The 23,927-nt window shown below is 42.7% G+C and overlaps 1 protein-coding gene across 2 annotated transcripts in view; it reads right to left on the reverse strand.

Annotated features, from left to right (window-relative positions):
- Positions 1-12,191: 12,191 nt before the first annotated feature.
- The window catches only part of Usp6nl (USP6 N-terminal like), a 111,477-nt gene continuing 99,741 nt past the window's right edge, over positions 12,192-23,927 (reverse strand). For both annotated transcript variants that reach the window (XM_090318892.1, XM_090318891.1), the window contains exon 15: positions 12,192-16,195. In XM_090318892.1, coding sequence (XP_090175018.1) covers positions 14,781-16,195 — 1,415 coding nt within the window. In that variant the 3' untranslated portion in view covers positions 12,192-14,780. The remainder of the gene's footprint in view (positions 16,196-23,927) is intronic.

Below are 23,927 nucleotides of genomic sequence, written 5' to 3' on the forward strand. Positions count from 1 at the left end.
AACAAAAGCCATATAACGAATGATTGTTGTCCTTAATGTACTATGTTATCTCTCATCTCCTTTGCTGTCCCTTTGGGTATCTCATATTGTTACAGTATCTCACTTTGTTATCTGATATACTGAATTTATTTGTATTTGATTATTTGAAATTTGATAGGGAAGGGGGGAAAACCAAGACGGGGGGGGGGTGGGGGGGCGGGTAAAGGGTACCAAGACATGTGAAAGGGTATCAATGTATGTGAATTAATGCACTTCTGTATGGCAAATATCATGCAACCCTTTTATTAATTACAATAAAAATATTTTTAAAAAGAGCTCTAATGGGAAACATGAAAGGATGCAAGAATGAGCAAGCAGAGAAAGGGAAATTCTAAGGCAGAGCCAAAAAAGAAATACCCTCCATGTGGAAATACCCTCCATGTGAAATCTCTCCTTCAAAAATGAAGGAGAAACAAGAACTGTTAGACAAACAAAAATTAAGAGATTTTGCTGCTAGTAGATCTGCTTTGCAAGAAATAGTACAGGAAGGCCAGTACTATTGATATACAGTAGAAGCTGAGTCTGTACAAAGATAGAAAAAGCATCAGATAAGGTAATATTTTCTTATTCATTGAGTTAAGAGCATGAATACTTTGTTTTAAACAAAGAAGCAATAGATTCAAACATTTATGTGTTGTAAATATATGCATGTTTATATGTTATACATTCTAGAAAAGATATAAGGAATGGAAAAAATAGAATATTATTATTATAAAGTTCTCACAGCACACACACACACACACACACACACACACACACACACACACACACACACACACCAGTATAGAGTTATTTGGCATAGGACATAGAAAGCCAATAAAAAAAAAAAGAAAAGAAAAAGAAAGAGGCCAGGCAAGCACAATGGATGATCCTGTATTACCAGATGCATGGGCAGCAGAGATCAGAAGGATCATGGTTTGAAGCCAGACTAGGAAAAAAGTGAGTGAGACTCTATCTTAACCTGTAAAAGCTGGATGTGGTGGCCACCCTTGTCCTCCCAACTACTCAGAGCACCTGCATAGCAAGCACAAAGCCCTGCATCCAAATCCCAGTGCAGAGAGAGAGAGAGAGAGAGAGAGAGAGAGAGAGAGAGAGAGAGAGAGAGAGAGAGAGAGAGAGAGAGAGAGAGAGGGAGGGAGGGAGGCAGACAGACAGACAGAGACAGAGACAGAAGAGAAAAGGAGAAAGGCAAATAGACAGACAGACCAGTATGTTAAGAGAGAAGAAGAAAATGGACTCACACAATCCTGAGTTAAGGGTTGGAGATGGAGTTCAACACACACACACACACACACACACACACACACGGCATAAAGAACAAGGGCAACAAATCAAAAACCAGTAAGATGGAATCTGTTAATCAAGCCAGATGGAATATCAATTTCATTTCATCTGTATTTTGATCTGCATCTCTGACAGATAGGCTACATAAAAACCTAATAATAATACTCACATATACATGCATATAAATCCTCCACCAGGTGTTTTTGGCTCACACCCATAATCTTAGCTATTCAAGAGGCTGATATCTAGAACATTATAGTTTGAAGCCAGCTGAGGCAGAAAAATCCAGAAGACTCCATCTTCAATTAACTAGCCCCAATCCAGGCTGGACACATGGTTCAAAGGTAGAATGCCAGCTTTGAGTAAGAAAGCTGAGTACCGAGTACTGGTATAAAAGCCTAGGTAATGGTACCGAAAAAAATCTAATAATAATATAATTATTATGTCATAAAAATTAACACTAATTCTTGGGATCAGGTTATAGACAGAGACTCATATTCTTTATGTATGTTTATTAATGTTAGCAGATCCAAGTAATTCTTAAGTAAAGTATGTTCCATGCTTGTACTTAAGGGTTTACATTAGCATGGAAGGCCGGTGGTTTGGCATAGCACACTTTGCTCCAGAGTTCCACACTAAACTAGGGTGGCCTAGGAACAACCTGTTCCTTTCCCCACCCCCCCCATACCTTTGCCCACACTGAGGCAAGGTCACACACCTGTGACCATGTCGGCCATCTGGGCTGGGCTGTGTCCACCCATGGAGCTGGAGGTGGACCAGAGCAGGGTCTGTCCTTACCCAGTTCCCAAATGGCCCTGACAGGAAAACCCAGCTTCTCCCCTGTCTCCTGTACCCCTGTGTCCTGTGGTTCTCATTTTAGAAGCACTAGCACACAAGCACAATTGATGTAACCACTTCATACACTGTGGTGGAGTGGGGGAGAGGGGAGGGGAGACCTCACCTATGACCAGCTCCATGAGGGCCTAGGAGGGGCCACATCCAGCCTGCAGCCATGGCGACCAGGCATCAGGCAGGCAAGAGGCATGTGTGGCAAGCAGTTTCCATCATTTTGAGACTCTACCAGAGGAGCCAGAGGACTCCTGCACACCATGCCAACCAAAGGAAGACTTCTGGATGGACCAAAAACAAGACTGCATAAAAGAGAGACAGCCTGATTCCAGCTTGTCAAACAACCTTCCAGAACTGATGCACTGGTCTCTCTTCTCTGTTGGCAACACTGAGCTGTATTTATGCTGGCTGGAGAGGGAGGCAAGCGTGCCCTGCCCTTGGGGAGACTCCAGGCCTGCACCCTTATGCCACTGGCACAAGGGGTCCCCTTTAACTGTGATTTCATGTCCCAATCTTGGATCCCCACTTCTGAAATTTTCCATGTGTTCTTCAGCTCCATTTTCCACCAGCTCCTCTCAGAGGAAAGAGTGGTACTTCAGACTGTGACAAATTGCCAGCTCTCCACAGACCTGCTGTGTCCTTAGCCATCAGGGAGCAAGGCTGACTCTCCAGTGGTGTGATGTTTTTTGGGAAAAAAAAAAAAAAACAAAACCAAAACTAGCTGGGCACTGGGGGCTTACACATTTACTCCTAGCTATTCAGGAGGCTGAGATCTGAGGATCCCAGTTTAAAGCCAGCCTGGGCAGGAAAGTCTAGCACTAGCTTTCCATAACAGAGGTTCAGGGATTAGCACCCAGGCCCTAAGTCCAAGTCCTAGGACTATAACCAAAAAGAAGGAAAGAGAAGGAGAGAGAGAAGGAGGGAAGAAGGAAAAGAAGGAAGGAAGGAAGAAGGGAAGGAAGGAAGGAGGGAAGGAAGGGAGGGAGGGAGGGAGAGAGAGGGAAGAAAGTAAGGAAGAAAGGAGAAAGAAAGGTAAAAGTAAAGAAGAGAGAGGAAGGAAGGAAGGAAGGAAGGAAGGAAGGAAGGAAGGAAGGAAGGAAGGAAGGAAGGAAGGAAGGAAGACAAGCAGGCAAAATCAGAGCTGGGGTGGGTGGCCCAGCTGCATTATTAGCTTACGCATGCTTTCTAGTTCTATAAAAGATGTGTGTTCCCAGAGCAAGGCCTGGCCTCTGGATACACCTGTAGGCAGGGACCACCATATGGCCTGACTTCAGGAGACAGTGTCCCTTAGCGTGAGCAACTAAGAGCTTGGGAAGAGCCATGAGCTGGTCAGCAGTTCTTTTTCTATTTGCATATACATGTATAACATATGTGATTTAAAACTTACAATAGGTTTTCCTTATCAATATGGCACCAACTCACTGAACACTCCACCTCTTACAACTCACCACCCCACTTTACCTTGGGCTGAAAAATGAGAGTTTTTGGGTTTTTTAGTGTATGAAATATCTGGAACAATATTTTTTTCTGTATCAGGATTCCTCTTTACTAGCCAAAGATGACAAAGGCCTCTTAACGGATGATGAACAGAAAAAACCAAGAGGCTGGTGTTTTGTCTTTCCCCTTCATTTTTATCTTCCTTTGCATAATTAAAAGGAAATACCTAAAAGCTCAGCAGCCAGGCCACCACTGCCCTCTTTGCGAAGCTGTCCAATCAGGAAGGAGGTGCACCTTGGTTACCATGGGCAACCACCACTTATCCCCCGGCTCTCCAGGCCTCTTCACAAACAGCATCACTGCTGTTGAAAAGATGTTCTTTGTTGAAGGAGGACGTCCCTTCCCATCCCCAAAGCTCAGGCCCACCTGCTTTATTTGCTTTCCAGGTGCTCCCACCTTTGCGAGTAAGAACAGCTGGTGAAGATGCCGTGCTCAGCAGTTTCCTGGAGTCAAGGTCAAACAGAAGAGCTGCTCCAAGGGAGGTTAATAATGTCACGTGTAGATGCAGTTTTTGTTTGCATGAGACAGCCAGCGAAAAATCCTCTGTGCCCTAAAGATGCCACATAAACGAAACACACATGATGTATGTGGAGATGTGATTCTCAAAGAATAAGTTCTGACAATTGGCTTGTTAGTCTCTATCCAACATCCACTCTCTCATTTTCTTTCCTTTGTATATACCCTGGCCACATGCCAGCACCAGATAAAGACTCGTAGCAGCCCTCAATTTCTGAACAGCTCCTGCAGGAGAGGTGGCTATATAACCCACTGCCCAGGAGACAAAAATGTTGGCTGAGAACACTTCCGTGAAAACTTTTGTTTTTATTGGTAAAAGGATTGGCATGCAAGCAGGGTACTTCTGGCTCCTGCCCATAATCCTAGCTATGCAGGAGACTGATATATGAGGATTGAGGTTCAAAGCCAGCCTGAGCAAGAAAGTCTGTGGGACTCTTATCTCCACTTTACTGTCAAAAAGCCAGAAGTGGAGCTGTGGCTCAAGTGGTAGAGCATTAGCCTTGTGCCCAGGAACAGTGCCAAGGCTCTAAGTTCAAGCCCCAGGACTGACACCTCCCTTTTCTCTGCTTTGAATTTATGTATCAGAGCAGTATCATCTATTTTTCAGTTATAAGGCAAAATAAGGGTCTTAGCAAGTATCTTGGTCAATTTGGAATGTTCAACAGAATACCATAGGCTGTGGCTTATAAATAACACATTTATTTCTCATCCTTCTAGAGGCCAAGAAGTCCAAAATGGAGTTGCCTGCAGATCTGATGCCTATGGAGGGCCTGCTTCCAGTTGCATAGACAGCTATCTTCTAGCTTGGTCTACATTATGGAAGAGTAGAGGGAACTTTTATTTTTAGTCGATCATGGGGCTTGAACTCAGGGCTGGGTGCTGTTCCTGAGTTGTTTTTTTTTACTCAAGGCTAGTGCTCTATCACTTTGCACCACAGTTCCCTTTCTTGTTTTCTGGTGGTTAACTGGAGATAAGAATCTCACCGACTTTCCTGCCCCGCATGGCTTCAAACCTTGATCCTCAGCTTTTAGCCTCCTGAGAAGCCAGAATCCCAGGGATGAGCCACCAGTGCTTCTTCCCCTTCCCTCCCCTCCCCCACCCGGCAGTGGCCTCCATTTTTGAAAGGTACTAATTTCACTCATAAGGGGTTCACCTCATAACCCAGTAACCTCTCCGAGGCTCCCATCACACTGGGAGTTGTCTCAGCATGAGTTTTTTTTGAGGACATAAACGCACATGCATACTTCTGTAGAAGTAATCACAGACTCAAGGATTCTGTCTCTAAACATCTGGTTATGTGAAGAAAAACAGCCCCATTCAGGTTCCAGATGTTGACATAAGCTTTCTGTTACCTGTGGTTTAACATAATCCAAGTGAAACAACATTCTTGGCACATTTCCCACAATCTCTGCTGTCTTAGAATGAACGAAAAGGCAAAGAGAATTTTCACCCACCTCCCTTCTTCCTCATCTCCCATTGCACCAACACTTATGCTGGGCCAGGGGTCCAGAGATTATTCCCATAAATGGGTTAAATGAACACAGTAATAGCCAAAAAAAGCACTGGACATCATATAAAAGCAGATGCAAATGGCAGCCCATCACAGGACCAAGCTGTCTCCCCAGCTGGGAGGAAATGGCCCTAACTTATAGCTACAAAGGCAGCCCCAGACATTATCATCACCCTACAGTCAGGGAGCTCTGTCTAGCTACCCCAGCTGCTTTATGCCAGGTTGGAAGATGTTGGATATGGGGAGAATGTCTTAATGGAGTGTTCTGAAGAACCATTCAATATCATCTGCTTTTGACAAGGTTTTGCCACACTCGTTTCAGATCTTAAGAGAAAAACGGCTGGGCACTGGTGACTCACACCTGTAATCCTAGCTACCCAGAAGGCTGAGATCATGGTTCAAAGCCAGCCCTGGCAGGAAAGTCCTTGAGACTATTATCTCCAATTAACCACCAGAAAACCAGAAGTAACACTGTGGTAGAGTACTAGCCCTGAGCAAAAAAGAGCTCAGGGACAACTCCCAAGCCCCAGGTTCAAGCTCCACAACTGACAAAAAAAAAATGAGCTCATGTTGTCTTGTGGCCCACAAAGTACCCAAGACCAGATCTGCCCACTTCCGTTCCCAGGACCTTCACTGCTGTACAACAGAGTGCCTTCACTTCAGATCAGAGGTGCTGGGAAACCCATTCAGGCAGCACAGAGGGAGGGAGGTGGCTGTGGGACCCACCAGCCTTAGAACACAGACCTGCACAATGGAATGGCAGCCTGGCCCTGCTAACGTTAGGGTGATCCCTGGCTTCTCACAGACTCCAGCACCTTGTATCCATAGCCCCTGTGTCATGTGACAGGACAGGGCCACGTCAGGACTGCATGAGCATAAGCTGCCTTCACCTAATGCTGTGGATGCTTATGGCCCTGGAGATGGAACGGAGCATGAACCTCAAGGCAATGGCTTAGGGTAGGGGGTGAAGGATCAGGGCCATAACTTAATCCTGAGGGTGGGGCCTTTGTGAACAGGATTAGTGCTTTATAGGAACCAAAGGGTCTCTAATTCTCTCTCCCCTTCCACCATGAGGACAGAGCAAGAACATGCTAGAAGAAACAGTCCTCCCCAGACTCCCGCCTGACTGGCACCCTGCCCTGGGACTTCCAATCTCCAGAAGCATGAGAAAGGATGCCTGGGGCCCAGCAGCTACTGGCCAGGGAGCCCAAGCTGATGAGATGCCTTTCCTCATTGGCTAGTGGGCTGCAGCAGCCATCTAATCTGGAGCCTGACACAAGACTTGATCAGAGAGCACTGGGCTGGCCAGAGGGAGCCCGTGTCCGCATCAAGGCAGCACCTCCATCATACCGTCCTTGGAGGAATTTTTGAGCTTGTAGACCCACCCAGTGTGACAGACAACAGGAAGGGAGCACAAGCCAGCCCTGAGAACAGCACACAGTGGGCACATGATGGTGTGGCACATGGGGGACCCGAATAGGACAGGGTGGTGCACTGAAAAAGCAGGCGCAGGCAGGCCAGGTGGCACCAGAGACTCTCGGTGAAAACAGGAAATCTAATCCTGCATCCATCATCCAGTCAGAAGGCAAAGCGGCCATCTCCCCAAGCAGCACTTCTCCTCCACAAACAGTGGCCATAAAAGCAGAGGCTCTGAAACTTTAAGAGGCCATAAACCCTTTGGTGGCAACACGGAGCTCTGACAACACACGCGAGCAAATAAGTAAGAGCCAGAAGCTATCACCGAGACTGACGTGCACATCATGAACACAGAGGAGAGAGAAACCTAGCATTTCAGCCTCACAGCACTTCATGGGAGCCCGGGGGCACTGCCCACCCAGCACCCAGTTTCCAGAGGGCCTGTGCAGAATCAGCAGCCCCCAGGCGGCTGGATGGGGAGATGGGCCACAACTCAACGTCTAGATCCTTTCTTGATGGTGAAGAGCGGAGCCTTGCTGAGCAGGCCTCCTGGGAGAAAGGCAGAGGTGGCCGTTTATGCCTGGGAATGCAGACACTCCGTGTCCAAACACCAAGTCCATTTTTAGTCACAGACAAAGCCGTGTTGGCACAGAACACAGAGGCTGGGGCTCTGCATTCAGCAATGTTGGGGGGCAGGGAATGTCTACACTGAGGGAGTTTAACATCAAAAGCCAGACTTCTCTATGGAGCTGGCTACAAAGAGCTGCTTTTCCCTGCTGGCTGCTCACACCACGGTTTTGTCTTCAATTTAAAAACAATCTTTTCCCTGCAGACCTCTAGGTGGGGACTGTAAAGAATCACAACAAAGGCCTTGATGTGTGACAGAATTAATGTGCCTCACTGTCCTTGCTGAACCGTGCTGTGACACTGGGGCCACAGCCGGTCCCCTGCCTCCTCCTTAGCAACATGACGGTTTCACTACTTTGCCCCACTTGGAGTTGAGCTGTGGCAGAGGGCCTGGGGCTCCCTGCCTTCCTCTCCCTCATGCACATACCTGTCATCAAGCCGCCACCATGTGCTCTGACTTGGCTGAAAGGGCGCATGAGCACAGGGAGGAGAGCCGGGAGAGGCCAGCAGGGCAGAGGAGGGCAGAGCCTGGCAAATGAGAATTTCTGCTTCAATTACAGCAGCAGCTTGCTGGATGAGTGGGTGGGAGTGAGGGGAGGGGGGGGATAAAGACAAAGCAGAGTAAGAAATCCATCCCAAGTCATTCTAGGTTTCTTAAATATTTAGTACATGGGAAGAAATCAATCTTGGTACCCAGAACGAGAAAGAAACCTGTCAGAAATCATTCTAGGTTTCCTGAGTACTTAGCATAAGTATACATAGTACTGAGTACACTAATAGTACACACGGCAGATGCACGGAGTTGAGGGGCAAAGGGAAGGAAAGCTGGACAGCCTTGGGCACTACAGATGGTTCCAGCATGGCCTGCCGAGGACAGCCTTTTCCCTTTAGCTTCTTGGTAAAGAGATGGAGGTCAGAGACCATCGATCTCACCCTTGCTTTTCAAAAAACAACAATCAAGATGACTGAAATCACAGGACTGTGTGAGGAAACCTCGGCTATCGTCGGGGTTCAAATGGGCCACACAGATCACACAAGGACAAACTGACCTTTTCTCATCCATAAACCTCACCTTTTACCTAGTGAAAACTTTCCTTCTAAGTAAGGAAACATTGTTTTCCTCACTACCCAAGGTTCTCCACTTAGTCTGTTCTAAGGGGTTGGCATGCTTTCTTCCTCTCCCCCTACCCCCTCTCCTCCTCCTCCTCCTCTTTCTTCTTCCTTCCCCAGATGGGGAATTCATGGGAAAATGATGTGTGACTCCACTGCCAGCCACAGACTGTTCAAGTTCAGACAGGCAGGTCTGAACACAGGCAATAAATAGATAAGTAAATAGATGGCCAAAGATGCATAAGAAGAAAGAACATAGAGGAGGAGGGGTGAAGGGAGGAAAAGAGGAGAAAAGAAAGAGGGAAAGACAGAGGAGGGAGAGATAGGATTGGAGGGAAGAAGGGACGATAAGATGGATGGATGGATGGATGGATGGATGAATAGATTGATAGATGGGACAGATACACAGGAATTTGGGCAGTACACATTCTTTTATGTTCCTCCAATGTGGAAGGAAGCAAAGAAAAGTCAGGAAACCATGATCACTGAGGACCATGTGCTTTTGCTCTTTGTTTTTCAGAGAAGCTTTCGAAGCAGAACTTGAAGACTCAGTTTCCCTCTTTTTGAGATGTTTCAAGAGAACCAGAGGAGAGAAGTTGGGGGTGGAGGAGTAAGGAGCTTCTGGGATAAAATCAGGCCTGCAGGAACTTGGAGAGTTCTAGTATCATGTGTGGTGCCAGCCCCAAGATACAAACACACATTCTTTCTATACATAAAGCTGATCATCTACTATTACCTGGAATAAAAAAACCTGTTTATTGTTCTAGACTGAAAAAAGTTTGGGGTTAAAAAATATAAACTTCTTATGACATTGCTTATTTATAGCTATAGGGAAGAAAAAACACTGCCTTGACCTCCAATAAGAGCAATAGAGCAGAGCAAGAGATGGTGAGTGAGAAGGAACTACCCCGAAAGACCTCCAATCACCATTGTTACAAAAATCACTAAAACAAATGTCTACTGGAAAACACTTAAAAAGGTAAATTCTCAATGGCTCCTATCTTATTCCCTTCTGTCCTGGCCAGAAAGGTCTCAACATAGTGTTGCTCAGGGCCTTTAAAGAAAGGTGCTACCTATCCACGCATAGCAGGCCTTCACAGAACTTGGGGTAGGGTGGGGGTGGGGCAGGAGTTTGAGTCCTCCAAAGGCTCAGCTGAAGGGGGGGGTCGGGAGGGGGAAGGCATCTTGAACATTCTGTAACTTGACACACACTGTGAATGAACTGAGTGACATTGCCTCCAAGTGATTTGAAAAACATCACTTAAGAGGAAGTCCTGGGTAAGACAGGAGAGCAATGACTGAAGCCCCAAGGTTCTGTGGGGACAGACTTGTGAGCTCTGGCACGTGCCCATGGCACAGGGCCCGGCCATAGCAGGTGGCAGAGACACTGCCTTAATTGATAGCTTAATTAAGGAATTAGGTAGGTTATAACTCCCAACCCACAGCTTGGTTCAGCTAAATTCCATGATCTCCCACTCCCGTATAAACACACACAGACACACACAGACACACACGGAGTGAGTCATTTGTTGCTCAAATAGCTGGATCTACCTGCAGGCAACAGGAAAAGAAATTGGTGTTACGTTCTGCACCAGGTACTTCCTCGGAGTGGCTCCAGAAACTCCCTCAAAGGGAACCATCCATACTACCCCCTCCCCGAGATTGCTGAGCTGCTTTTTTTTTTTTTTTTTTTTTTGGCCAGTCCTAGGCTTAGGCTCAGGGCTTGAGCACTGTCCTTGGACTTTGTCAAGGCTAGCACTCTACCACTTGAGCCTCAGCACCACTTCCGGCTTTTTGCTATGTATGTGGGGTACTGAGGAATCGAACCCGGGTCTTCGTGCATGCTAGGCAAGCACTCTACCACTAGGCCAAACTCCCGGCCCTGAGCTGCTTTTTAAACATATCCAATAGCTGGGCTAGAACTCAGTGGAGTTCGTGAAGACTTGGAGAAAGGAGCCATCTGTCCTGCCTGTACCATGTATGCGCAGCCTCCTGCTCTCCTGGTGCAGAGGACAGGATTCTGACAGGAGACCTGGCCTGGATCTTTGAGTACAGTCCCCACGTGGTTTGGGAGAGAGAATCTCTGTGCAAATGACAAACCTACAAACCCAGAGTCTCCATTTGAGCCACATTCCCAGGTGATTTAAGTGTACACTGAAGCCTTAGAATCAGTAACGTGGGTGAGGAAAAGTGCCATGAAAATGAACCCTCTGATCCCTGCTATAATAATTGCTTATAATAATTATATGAATCTGGTCATGTTGCAGTAATCCAAGAATGGGCTCCAACTAATTTTGTTTGAAAAGTAGGTGTAAACACGGTTTACCTTTATTCTGTAGTAGAGGACGATGACATTATGTTGGATGGATACAGTCCTGGCATGAAGCCCTAAGTTTTGAGCTTGATAGTAATGTTTCCAGTGGAATTTTCCTAACTTTCCTAATGTCAAACTTTGAGTTATCCCAGTAGGAATACAAGACAACTTTGGAGGAACTTTCTCTTTTCAAAAGGGAGCTTAATAATTAAACTAAGTTATGAGAGGAACTAAAATTATCTGATGACTAATGCCAGATATGATTTAGGTGACCAGGGAAGAAAGCAGAAGGATATTTTAAGTTCACTAGGCAATTCTAAATAGCAGCAAGGCGCACATTTTTTAAAAATCTAAAATTAAACCCCACAATCATGGCTCACGCCTGCAATCCTAGCTACTCAGGAGGCTGAGATCTGAGGATTGTGGTCCAAAGACAGCCTGGTCATGAAAGTCCCTGAGAATCTTTCTCTTCAATTAACTGGAAGTGGAGCTGTGACTCAAAGTGCTAGAGCACTAGCCTTGAACAAAAGACTTCAGTACAGCGCTCAGGTCTTGCATTCAAGCCCCATGACCAACAAAAACAAATTTAAAAAAATCTAAAATTAGCTCCTTAGCTTCTCTGCCTTCTCATGTATAAAATAGGTGCAGTTATACTTGTAATTTAAAAGCTATCAGATATTCAAGCAACTAACTTCTCTGGAAGACTGTGGTTTGAGGTTAGCCTGGGCAGAAAGGTTTGCCGGCAAAAGGTAGGGCTGAAGGCATGCCTCAAGTGGTAGAGTGCCTGTCTTACACTACACACCCACCTGGTATCTTCTAGTTAGGAAAAAAAAAAAGAGTTGAGCAAAGTACTGACTATATGATGCTTTGGTGCTTGTAATGGGACCCAAAGAATGTAGTAACTACATTTCAATTATATTAGCCTCTTACTTTTAAGAAGCAGTTCTTATTTTTAATCATATATATGTATATACATATATACATACAAACAAATCTGAAAGAGCAAGTTTAAAAAACTCTTTTGTGACTCTGGATCTAGTTTAACTTCTTAAATTCAACACTGAAAATAAAACAGTAAAAATAAAATCATAAACCATATTGCTTATTGTTTGCAAAACTGTCATGAAGAAATTATGGCAAATATTACAAGTACATGTTACTTACAGAGATAAATCAGTCTCCATACCTTGGAAGCCCTGACTGTTTTTAAATATATTTTGACCCACTTTGTCAATATGTATTTTTATCATTATTTCATTTATCTTTTATTAAAAATAAATTTCAAAGAGTAAAATGATATAGTGGCAAAATAATTTCAAATTAAATTTTCCTACTTAAAAACCTCACATAGAGAGCTACATTTTATAATGGAGAAGACTAGAAATACCTTATTGCAATTAATAATGTCATTAAATAAAGGTAATACAGAGCTACATACAATCTTCCTGGGAATTAAAACATGACACTCAAGTGTAACATACATGAAGTCCTGCAGGTGAACATTGGCCACAGAGAGCCCATTAGGAGAGAATTAGCCTTGGAAGCATTGGAGATGCAGCATTCTTGACAAATGAAAAAAAATGCACATAGGAGACACAAAACAAAATATACTTATAACTTTCAGCATGTTAAAAACAATCACATTGAAAAAAGTATACAGATAAAAAAATGTCATAGATGACATAAGAAAATAGTGTGTGTGTATATATATATATATAGGATATATATACATAAATCTACAATATTTATCACTGTTAATACATATATTTTTGGAACATCTCAGGTGCTGCTTTCATAAACTAAATTGTACACCTTGGCTTATTACAAGTTACAAAATCATAGTTTAAAAAGTGGAATGAATATCCTCAGCTACATTTTTTATATACATTTATTTTTCAGCGTCCACATGACCTAAATCAAGAGCCCAGTTATTTTAGCAGGATTCTGTTCAGTTTCAGTGTAGTGTTTATAGTTTTAATACACTGCATTTGTTTTGTCATTTAATAACATAATTACCAAGTTGATTAATATTAGACTCACTATATACAAAAAACATTGTCACATTCACTAGCTAAACAAATGTTACTTTCATTTTAAGACACATTTTGTACCTCAAAAGCTTAAAGCCCCAACTTGCAATAGGAAGAACCACCAATGTTAAGACTCTCACTTTCTCTGTTATCCAAATATGCGCAAGGTCACGTTGAAAACAAGCACTCCAGTTACACACAATGTCCTTCTCTCTTGATAACTGTAGTGTATTGACTATTCTTTTATTTATTTACTTACGTGTGCCGATACTGGGTGTGAACTCAGCCTCATGCTCTCACTTGGCTTTCTGCTCTAGGCTGGTACTCCACCACTTGCGCTCTACACTGCCACTTGCAGTCTTTTGCTGGGTAACTGCAGGTAAGGGTCTCATGGACTTTTCTGCCTGGGCGGGTTTCAAACTGCAGTTCTAGTATTTCAGACTCCTAAGTAGCTACAGATTTCAGTTCTAAACCACCGACACCCTGGTAAATATCATTTACTATTTTTTTAACTACAAACTTGAATTTTTTCACTAAAAAAAGAAAAAAAAATTCAAAAGAGTGCCAGAAAAAGACCATGAAAAAATATCATGGCTTCTGGCCACTAGAGGTGACTCCCTCTTGAATGTTTAAGGGACACACTGACATGTAGCCATATTGGTAATTTTGCTTTGAAATATCCTTCAAAAGCACTCCTTCCTTCTGCCCCCACCCCGCCCCCAACCTCCCGAGTGCGCATCAATGCTAACTTTGCACAGCATCCTCATATGGGCAGAGCCATACAGCAGTGTGCCCAGAGCCTCTAGGCCCAGAGCCTTGAGTGAGGAGGCGATGAAGAGCAATCTGGGGAGGGCTGCATCTCGAGCCATAAACTTAGGTTAACTGCCCCAAATTTGAAGCACCATTAGTGGTTAGCCTTTCTCTCCAATATCTTTAATTTCCCTGTGGAAATAAAATGGCAGCAATCAATGGTGAATGAGGACCATTTTTGAGATGTCGTGTTAATAACATGAAGGAAAATCAGTCAGTCATCTTAGGATCTAGGTAAAAAAATAGAGGAAAACTGAACTGAAAGACAAGGGGAAAAATATCAACATGATTTGATGGGTTTAGATGAAAAGTAGTCTTTAAAAAGTATTTCTTCAGTTTTGTGTTCAAGTACATATGCATAGATGCCTATATTTATGAAAAGATACACTACGCATAGTCTTAAAAATATCTCTTCTATAGTTTTTCAGAGCTTTCTAACATCAGTCAAAATAGAATGGGCCAATAAAGTAAAAATGTTTAGGTTTTGGAGAAAGACCTAAATGCAACTGGGTAAAGAATCATTACTGTGCGTGCAGCCCTAAGTGCTACTGCTACGTTTCCAGGTTGAAGTCTTTTTAACATATTCACAGATGATGCAATTTCAAACGCTCATCTTAAGTAGCATCTACATGGGGATGAAAACATTTCCACGTACTCTTATTACTAACATACATTAGAATTGTGCGAGTTGTTTACAGTACAGAAAATACTGCTTTGGCAATTATAAACATAGCAATGTAGGCTTCTATTCTTGTCTTCTGCAGGGAGAGAGCAATGTTCACAGCAATACTGATTCTTGAACCGAAAGCCCCTCTCGTTTTCTGTAGTGGTATGCTGGAAGTGAGGGTCCTGCATACGGATGCGCAGCTGGACCAGCGTCCTCCGCAGCTGGTGAGGTTCTATACCGCACTGGACCATCTACCGACACTGCTGGGAGGCCATGGTCCTGAAAGGGCACATGTTGAAAGGCTGTGTATTTTGGTAAATTGCTTAAGTGGCTATGGCTGGCATCACGAGTCCAGGATGGTCCGTGCATTTCAGGTCTGAACGTGTAACTAACTTCTGACCATTTTCTGTTGTCTGGCAAGTAATCCACTGGAGGAAGGGTGAATTTTCCATTCTTTGGTGATCCTGAGTTGCCCACATACTCCCCAGCACCAACGTCAACAGGAAGGACTTCTATTCGGCTAGAGGGGAAGACAACAGGAGTTGGGCGGGTGTAAGATTTCTCTGGAGAATTATTATCGATGGAAAGAGTAGACCCATATGGTCTCCTAGAAGGATTAAGTTGAGTCGCGGAGCCCATCGGTGGAGACGCGACACTGCTGGCCGCTGTGGGCATGTGTTTTGGAGAATGTCCATGGTAAATAGGGGGACTGCTGTACGAGGGGGGATTCATGGGCCCACAATCTTCCCCTTCTAACTGGGTTGGGTACATTCCATAGCTCGCAGGCTGCACTTTTAAAGTAAATTTGTTGGATACTTTTGATGGACTAGAGCTTGGCTCAGCGTGCTTTCTTGGACTGTTAGAGTAAAAGACATTCCTTGAATTTTGAGAGTAAGCCCTTTCAAGTGCCTCTTCAACAAAAGCCCCATTTTCATTTTCACCCCCGGGCACATTGTCATATTGAGAGGCGTTGGAGCCCCGCTTCCCATCACCAGCATCCAAAGCCTTCATCTTTTGCCTTGTGTTTGATACTCGGCTTTCAGCAGAACTTGAGACTGAAAGTGTGGGATGCACTGATTTACTTTTGCCTTCCATGGTGTATTTAACAGTTCTTTCAATAGCTGACATATCTGATGGTTTATTCCACTTAGGCATAAATTCCTTCCTGACATTTGAAGTAGCATTGCTGTTCTGGTTAGCTGCAGCATGGTTGTAGGATCTGGAGTTGTCTTGTGGACCTGAAGGTTTTCTGTGAACCTCTGCCTCATCTTTCAGGTTTCTACTGTCCTCATCCACGGATTTCCTCCTGAGCTGCCTGCCTCTTTCTGGCGTGCCAGCTCTACTCTGATGGTGTGGAGAGTGCTCCTGCTTCCTGTGGGAAGACAACCCGCTTTCTCTTCCACTGCTTATGTGGGGACTGGGAATGCCAACACTTCTTTGTCCATTGCTCAGGTGATGAGTGCGACCAACCTGAAATTCAGGTGTAAGTTGTCCCAGGGGTTTCTTTGGATATTCATCCTCTTTACCTGAAGAAAAAGGTAAATTCATAAATAAAACAAACGCATAAATGAGCAGTATCCAATGGAAGAGACAGAGAATTCATTGCTCACTGCATACTTTTCATTGGACACTGATCTACATTAGATACATGTACCCTTTCTGGTCACAGCATGGCAGACATGATGAGACGGAATTTCTAGAGACACTGATACTGAAGGACCAAACTTCATAACCTTAATAGGCAATAGGTATGAGGGGAAGATTTGTGTGCAGAATTGTAACTATAAAGGTAAGGCTCACACAACCATCTAACAAATGATTCCTGAATTTTGTAAAGACATACTCTTACACTTTTTTTGGCTCCCTCTCACCCCAAGAATGTAAAGCTGATATCATGTAACACAACCCTGCAGGACAGTAGTTTAATGTCTAAATATTACATTATTTTCATTTGAACCTATCTTAACAAAAAATGGGCTTGGAAATCTTAGTGAATTGTTTTCTACATTTTTCTTATTATCTTGAGTACCTTCCACAGGATAATTTCATGATAAAAACAAAAAGTAGTCTGAGCTGAAAGTTTACACAAGGATTTAAAGCAAAAACAGAGGAAGAATTTTAAAAAGAAAATCATGTTGAATCATTTTAATTTCGTATTTTAAAATAACACAGAGTCATGAGATACTGAAGGATGGTGCAATAAATGGCCATTCAATAAAAAATGTTTTAAAATAGTCTATGTAATATGAGTATCTAAATAAAAATATCATTACAGGAAAGCCAGACTTCATTTGCAAAAACTCTAACGTTTTTACCTGTTATTACATGATAACATCTGTCACTTGAAAATAAACGGCTACTTTTTCAAGTGTCTATCAGTTCTGACGATCACTGCTGGATGAAGCAAAGCTGTGTACCAGGAGTGTGCCGAGTGAGCAATGGCATGTTTGTGGTGAGCGCAGTCACGGTCTTTGATTTTATGGCTGACAGTCTTGGTGACAATAGTCTTGTTATTTATCTACATTTCATACAAGGTGGGAAACTATATGCTCGATTTTCTTATAGAAAATACACAGTATTCTAATTGATGCATAACGATTGCATACAACCTCTTATTTTTATTTTATTTTATTTTATTTTATTGCCAGTCCTGGGCGTGAGCTCAGGGCCTAAGCACTGTCCTTGGACTTTCTCAAGGCTAGAGCTCTACCACTTGAGGTTATAGCTACAGCTACTACTGATGACGTAGTGATGATGATGATGGTGGTGGTGGTGGTGGTGACGATGACAACAATGACAAAACTGAGCCTCTACACCTTTCATGTGTGGTATTGAGGATCAAATCAGGGCCTTGAACACAACAGGCAACACCTCTACTGCTGACCTACACATCCAGGCTCAACTAATATTTTATTTTTCTTTGTAATAACAAAGAATTCAGGCAATATTCTAGAACTGAGTGGAGAGATAACTTCCCTTATCTGAAACTCAGTAGTGGAAAATGGATTCATTGTTCTGTCCCTCATGATGTCCTGCTGACTCTTTTCACAGATCTTGTTTTCCAGTGTTATTAAGCTATCTGTCTTCAAGGCACAACGCAAACAGCATGGGCAACAGGGACCAATGGTCTAAGTTTGAATCTTGGCTTTGCCTCTCTCAGCTTTTGAATGTTAATGTTTTTGTATGTTAGTTTCCCAGTCTTAGGTTTTGCATTTATAAGTAAAGCTGATAATATCTATTTTGTAGACCCATTGTAAAGATTAGAGTTATTATTTTTAAAAGTCTAGCATATTTCTTGGAATACAGCAATTGTTTAGTAATGGGTAGCTTCTGCATGACTGTATACTATGCAGTTATTTTTAGATAAGTTCAAAGTGCTTCTGATTGATTCCTATCCATTGATTACTTTGACTCATTATTTCAATCTGACACTTCCTTAGAAGCCAACATTAATTATACCTCCCGTACCATGGCGTCCATGCTATGTATTTCTTTATTTAGGTGATTGATAACAAATATGGAGTTAAGATAAAAAATGAAGTACCTTAACTTTTTAAAATACAATGAATTCTTAAAAATTTGTAAGAAAATAAGGGATGGCCAGGAGTTTGGCCTAGTGGTGAAGTGCTTTGCCTAGCATGCACGAAGACCTGGGTTCGATTCCTTGGTACCACACATATAGGAAAAAAAAAATCCAGAAGTGGTGAGGCTCAAGTGGTAGCCTTGAGAAAATCCAAGGACAGTGGCTCAGGCTCTGAGCTCAAGCCCAGGACCGACCAAAATTTTTTTAAAAGAAAATAAGGGATATTCTGTCTAAAAACGTAAATAAAAGGCCAGGTGTGGTGGCTCACACCTGTAACCATAGCTACTCAGGAGACTGAGATCTGAGGATCAAGGTTCAAAGCCAGCCCGGGAACTAAAGTTGGTGATTCTTACCTCCAATTAACCACCATTAAATCAGAAGTAGCTCTGGGGCTCAAAGGGGTAGAGAGCTAGCCTTGAGCTGAAGAGCTCAGGGACACAGTCTGGGCCCAGAGTTCAAATCCCACGACCAATAACAACAACAACAAAAGTAGGTAAAGGATGTAAATAGGAAACTGACAGCAGATAAACCATAAGTTATCAGAGATGTACAAATACAAATACTTTTAAAATTGGCATATCTATCTCACTGAACTCATTAAGTTATCCAATTTGACAACACATTTTGAGGGTTTTGATCTAGCAATTTCACATCTTGAATTTAATAATAAGGTAGATACAGAACATCTGTCGTAAAGATACTCAAAACTGCATTGTTGTAAGCTGCATGCTGTACATGCTGGTGGCTCATGTCTGTAATCTTAGCTCCTGGGGAGGCTGAGTAGGTGAAGGTCACGATTTGGAAGCCAGACTCAGCAGAAAGAAATGCATGTGGTCCTTTCTCAATGAAGAGCAGGGAACCGGGTGTGTGCCTGTTTTCCCAGCTCTGAAGAACCTAATCTAAGTGGATTGTGCCCAGGCATATTCTCAAGCAGGAAGAAAGAACCTATTTCAAAAATAATGAGCAATAATCAAGGCTGGAGGTACAGCTCAGTAGTAAGAACTGGGACAGGAGTTCAAGCCCTAGAGCCACAAACATTTTAAAACTGCATTATTTTAGAAAAATTATATGCTCAATGTTGATGATTTGTAAAATTAAATATCAAACAAAAATGATATGTTATAGACTTGTAGCAAGCAGCCTATTGCCATGCTCATATATAGATTTTAAACCTTAACATTCAAAAAACAAATTATAGCAGTTTGCACAATGCAATCTCATTTATCTTGACTAACTTACCATCAAACTACTATATTGGCAATGTCTATTCCTATAAAAATGACTACTGGAAATAAATGCTAGCTGTGCGCTGGAAGGTCTCACTTATAATTCTAGCTACTCAAGTGGCTGAGATCTGAGGAGTGTGGTTTAAAGCCAGTCTAGGCAGGAAAGGCCATGAGACTCTTATCTCCAATTAACCACCTGAAAATCAGAAGTAGAGCCCAGGGATGGCACCCAGACCCTGAGTTCAAGGTCCATGATGGATAGCAAAATTAAAAAATAAACAAACACTAGTAGTGGTTAATGTACACTGAGAATGCTCTTTGATGAATGATTACTATTTTTTACTTATCTACAACATGTTCAATGCATAATAAAAGATGTAACATTTAAAAATATGGAACAGTCTTTGGTATGTAGGAGGATATTTACCAGCAGTTTGACTTGCCTGAGATACTTTTAGCAACATAAGTATAATAAAACATTGTCAAATGCTTCACTTTTACCTAAATACACTTAGCTAATAGCATTTTTCTGATTCACTATGTGGATAATCTTAACAAAAGCAAAAATCACACTAATCTAGTCTGGCATTCTTAATAGAGTGATTGTCTTCTTTGCTTTTTATATGCTTTAAAATCCATCTTTAGTTCTTGTTTACTAGTCTGGGATTTGCATCATCTTATTTTACTCCTTTCAAAAAAGCAAAACTATAATGTACCTACTACCTGGCGAATGTAACTGTAACCCCTCTATATATTACCCCGGCAATAAAAAAAATAAAATTTAAAGAAAAAAGCAGAAGTACATTTTTCTCATCTCCATATTTCAAACACTTGCTTGGCTCTACAACTTTTCAAAGATGACTGGAAATCACAGTGAATTCTTCTAGTGAATGAGATGTTCCCAAAGCCTCACTCATACTAATCAAGTATCACACCTTACTCCCGCCTGCCTTCACTTTTTCTTAATATTTAGTCAAAATCTTGTGTAAAAAAAAAACCCATGTTAGGGGCCAGGAGTTTGGCCTAGTAGTAAGAGTGCTTGCCTAGCATGCACGAAGACCCAGGTTTGATTCCTTGGTATCACATATGTAGAAAAAAAGCCAAAAGTGGTGCTGAGGCTCAAGTGGTAGAGCTCTAGCCTTGAGAAAATCCAAGGACAGTGCTCAGGCCCTGAGTTCAAACTGGCAAAAAAGAAAAAAGAAAAACATGTTAGCCGGCATGGTGGCTCGCTCATGCCTGTAATCCTAGCTACTCAGGAGGCTGAGATCTGAGGCTCAAAGTTCAATGCCAGCCCCGGCACAAAAGGACCTGAGACTTATCTCCAATTAACCTCTAGAAAACAGGAAGTGGGGCTTAGCTCAAAGGTAGGGCAGGTAGGATAGCCTTGAGCTGAAGAACTCAGGGATAATACACAGGTCCAGGGGTAGGGACAGTGCCCAGGCAGAGTTCAAGCCCCATGCCCAACAAAAAAACAAACAAACAAAAAAACCCCCAAAACCCCGGGGCCCGGAGTTTGGCCTAGTGGTAGAGTGCTTGCCCAGAATGCACAAAGACCTGGGTTCGATTCCTCGGTACCACATACATAGCAAAAAGCCGGAAGTGGTGCTGAGGCTCAAGTGGTAGAGCTCTAGCCTTGAGAAAGTCCAAGGACAGTGCTCAGGCCCTGAGCTCAAGCCCAGGACTGGCAAAACAAAAACAAAAACGAAAAACTGTGTTATTGAAAACGTGGAAGCAAAACACCTGAAGTAACATCTATATCCTCCAATCAGATGTAAGTGTTCCTCTGCTTGTCTTGGTTCTTCTCATTCAAACACAGAATCACTTGGCTGTTAAGTTAGTTACACCATAAGGTAAGAAAGAGCCTGGAGTTTGGCCTAGTGGTAGAGTGCCTGCCTAGCATGCACGAAGACCCAGGTTCGATTCCTTGGTACCACATACGTAGAAAAAGGCTGGAAGTGGTGCTGTGGCTCAAGTGGCAGAGTGCTAGCCTTGAGAAAAGCCCAAGAGCAGTGCTCAGGCCCTGAGCTTAAGCCCAGGACTGGCAAAAAAAAAAAAATAATAATAATAATAAGGTAAGAAAGAAAGGAAAGATTAAACAAGATTGTTTAGTAAAAATCTGATGCTGTGGAAGAGATTAAATACATGCAATCACTGCTGGGCACTGGTAGCTCACATATGTAAACCTAGCCACTCAGAAGGCTGAGATCTGACAACAGCAGTTCAAAGCCAGGTTGGATAGAATAACTCCGTGAGACTCTTATCTCTAAACAGTCATCAATCTGCAAGTGGAACTCAAGAGGCAGAATGCTAATCTTGAGCAAAAAACAAACAAACCAAAACAAGACTCAGGGACAGTGGCCAGGCACTGGGTTCAATCCCCAGAACCGGCGCACACACATACACATGCACACGTAAACATAACTACCATGAAGAAAGTGAGGAAGGAACAGCACAGACCACCCACCTACTCTAAGATCCACAGAATTTCATTCTGAAATGCTTTGGATACATAAAAAGCACACATCAGTAAAAAATGTGACACATAGTAAAATGTGGAATTACAGTTATAAGCCATGTATTTCTCAGGAGAAAGAATTTCAAACTGAATAGTAATAGAGACAGAAGTAGTAATTTTAGATGTGAAATACAATGCGATGTTATAAGTTAGACACATGCAGGAGAGTTAACGTTTCAATATAGAGGGTAAGAAAAGTATTTACCCAATATTTACCACTACTTTATAGTCAAACTAACAAAGAAACTTTAGGTCATGAACAGTCTATGCATCTAAACAGCATATGAAAATTAAAAGAAAAATTAACATGTTAGTGAATGGGCAAGAACATAAAATGCACACTGGGGCAAAATCTGCACTTGTTCTAAAATACTCTAAAAGGATGCTCTTATTGGGCACTGGTGGCTCACGCCTGTAATCCTAGCTACTCAGGAGGCTGAGATATGGAAGATCATGGTTCAAAGCCAGCCCGGCATCAAAGTCCACGAGAGTCTTATCTCCAAATAACCACCAGAAAATCAAGATTGGCATTCTGGCTCAAAACTGTAAAAGCACTATCCTTTGAGGTAAAGAGCTTGGGGACAGTGCCCATGCTGTGAGTTCAAGCTCTTATGACCACCAAAAAAAAAAAAAAAAAAAAAAGTCCTAAAAGTTCTTTGTAGAGACTTTTAGTACCTTTCCTTTCTACCTAATAGGCTAGTGACTTTCTCTTCTTTTGTGTTTCACTCCATAGAATATAAAATAGACTTACAGAGAAGGTGCTAGAAAAGAAAATGTCCATTCTTTCACTTGCGTTACATGAAAGATACTATCTACTCTGACAAAATCATACTGATCATAAAATTGCCCAAGAAATTAAATGAAGCAGTTATGGGAACAGGGAATCCAGTATGGACAAACCAACATTACTTAATTAATTCTAAAATGGCATTCTCACTGGGCTCCAGTGGCTTATGTCTATAATCCTAGCAACATAGGAGGCTAAGATCTGAGAATCAGTTTGGAGCCATCCTGGGCAGAAGAGTCCCAGTGAAACTCTTATCTCCAATTAACTACTCAAAAACTAGTAGTGGAATTGTGGCTCAAAGTGGTAGGATGCTAACCTAGAGCAAAAGAGCTCCCAGGCCCTGAGTTCAAGTCCCATGGCTACCATCACCACCACCACCACCAACAGGACATCTTCTCATTTGTTTCTTTTTTTTTTTTTTTTTTTTTTTTGCCAGTCCTGGGCTTGAGCTCAGGGCTTGAGCACTGTCCTTGGACTTTCTCAAGGCTAGAGCTCTACCACTTGAGCCTCAGCACCACTTCCAGTTTTTTTCTATATATGTGGTACCAAAGAATCGAACCTGGGTCTTCGTGCATGCTAGGCAAGCATTTTAACCACTGGGCCAAACTCCTGGCCTCATTTGTTTCTTTTTTAACAAGTCACTCAATCAGTCAATAACTTCACAGATGTACAAAAGACTTACAGGATAAAGTTTCTTTGGCCCAATACAGATTTTCAGTGAGGATGGAAAAAGGTAGTGGACAGAAATATAAGTAGTGCCTCCTAAAATATAAGGGCTTAAAAACCCCAGTTCTTGGGCTGGGAGTTTGGCCTAATGGTAGAGTGCTTGCCTAGTATGCGTGAAAACCCAGGTTCAATTCCTTGGTACCACATGCATAGAAAAAAGCTGGAAGTGGTACTGAGGCTCAAGTGGTAGAGCTCTAGCCTTGAGAAAGTCCAAGGACAGTGCTCAGGCCCTGAGCTAAAGCCCATGACTGGCAAAAAAAACAAAAACAACAACAACAACAAAATAAAACCCAAAAACAACAACAACAAAAAACAATTCTTTCAGATGTTCAGATGCAAGAAAGCAAGCTAGGTTCACAGGTACTGCACAGTGGAGAAGGGTCCTTGCTGGTATGGGGTCAGAAGCCACTACTTTTCACCA

Source organism: Megascapheus bottae, chromosome 26 (genome assembly GCF_031878675.1).
Source record: "Megascapheus bottae isolate mThoBot1 chromosome 26, mThoBot2.hap1, whole genome shotgun sequence".
NCBI classification, from domain to species: Eukaryota; Metazoa; Chordata; class Mammalia; order Rodentia; family Geomyidae; genus Megascapheus; species Megascapheus bottae.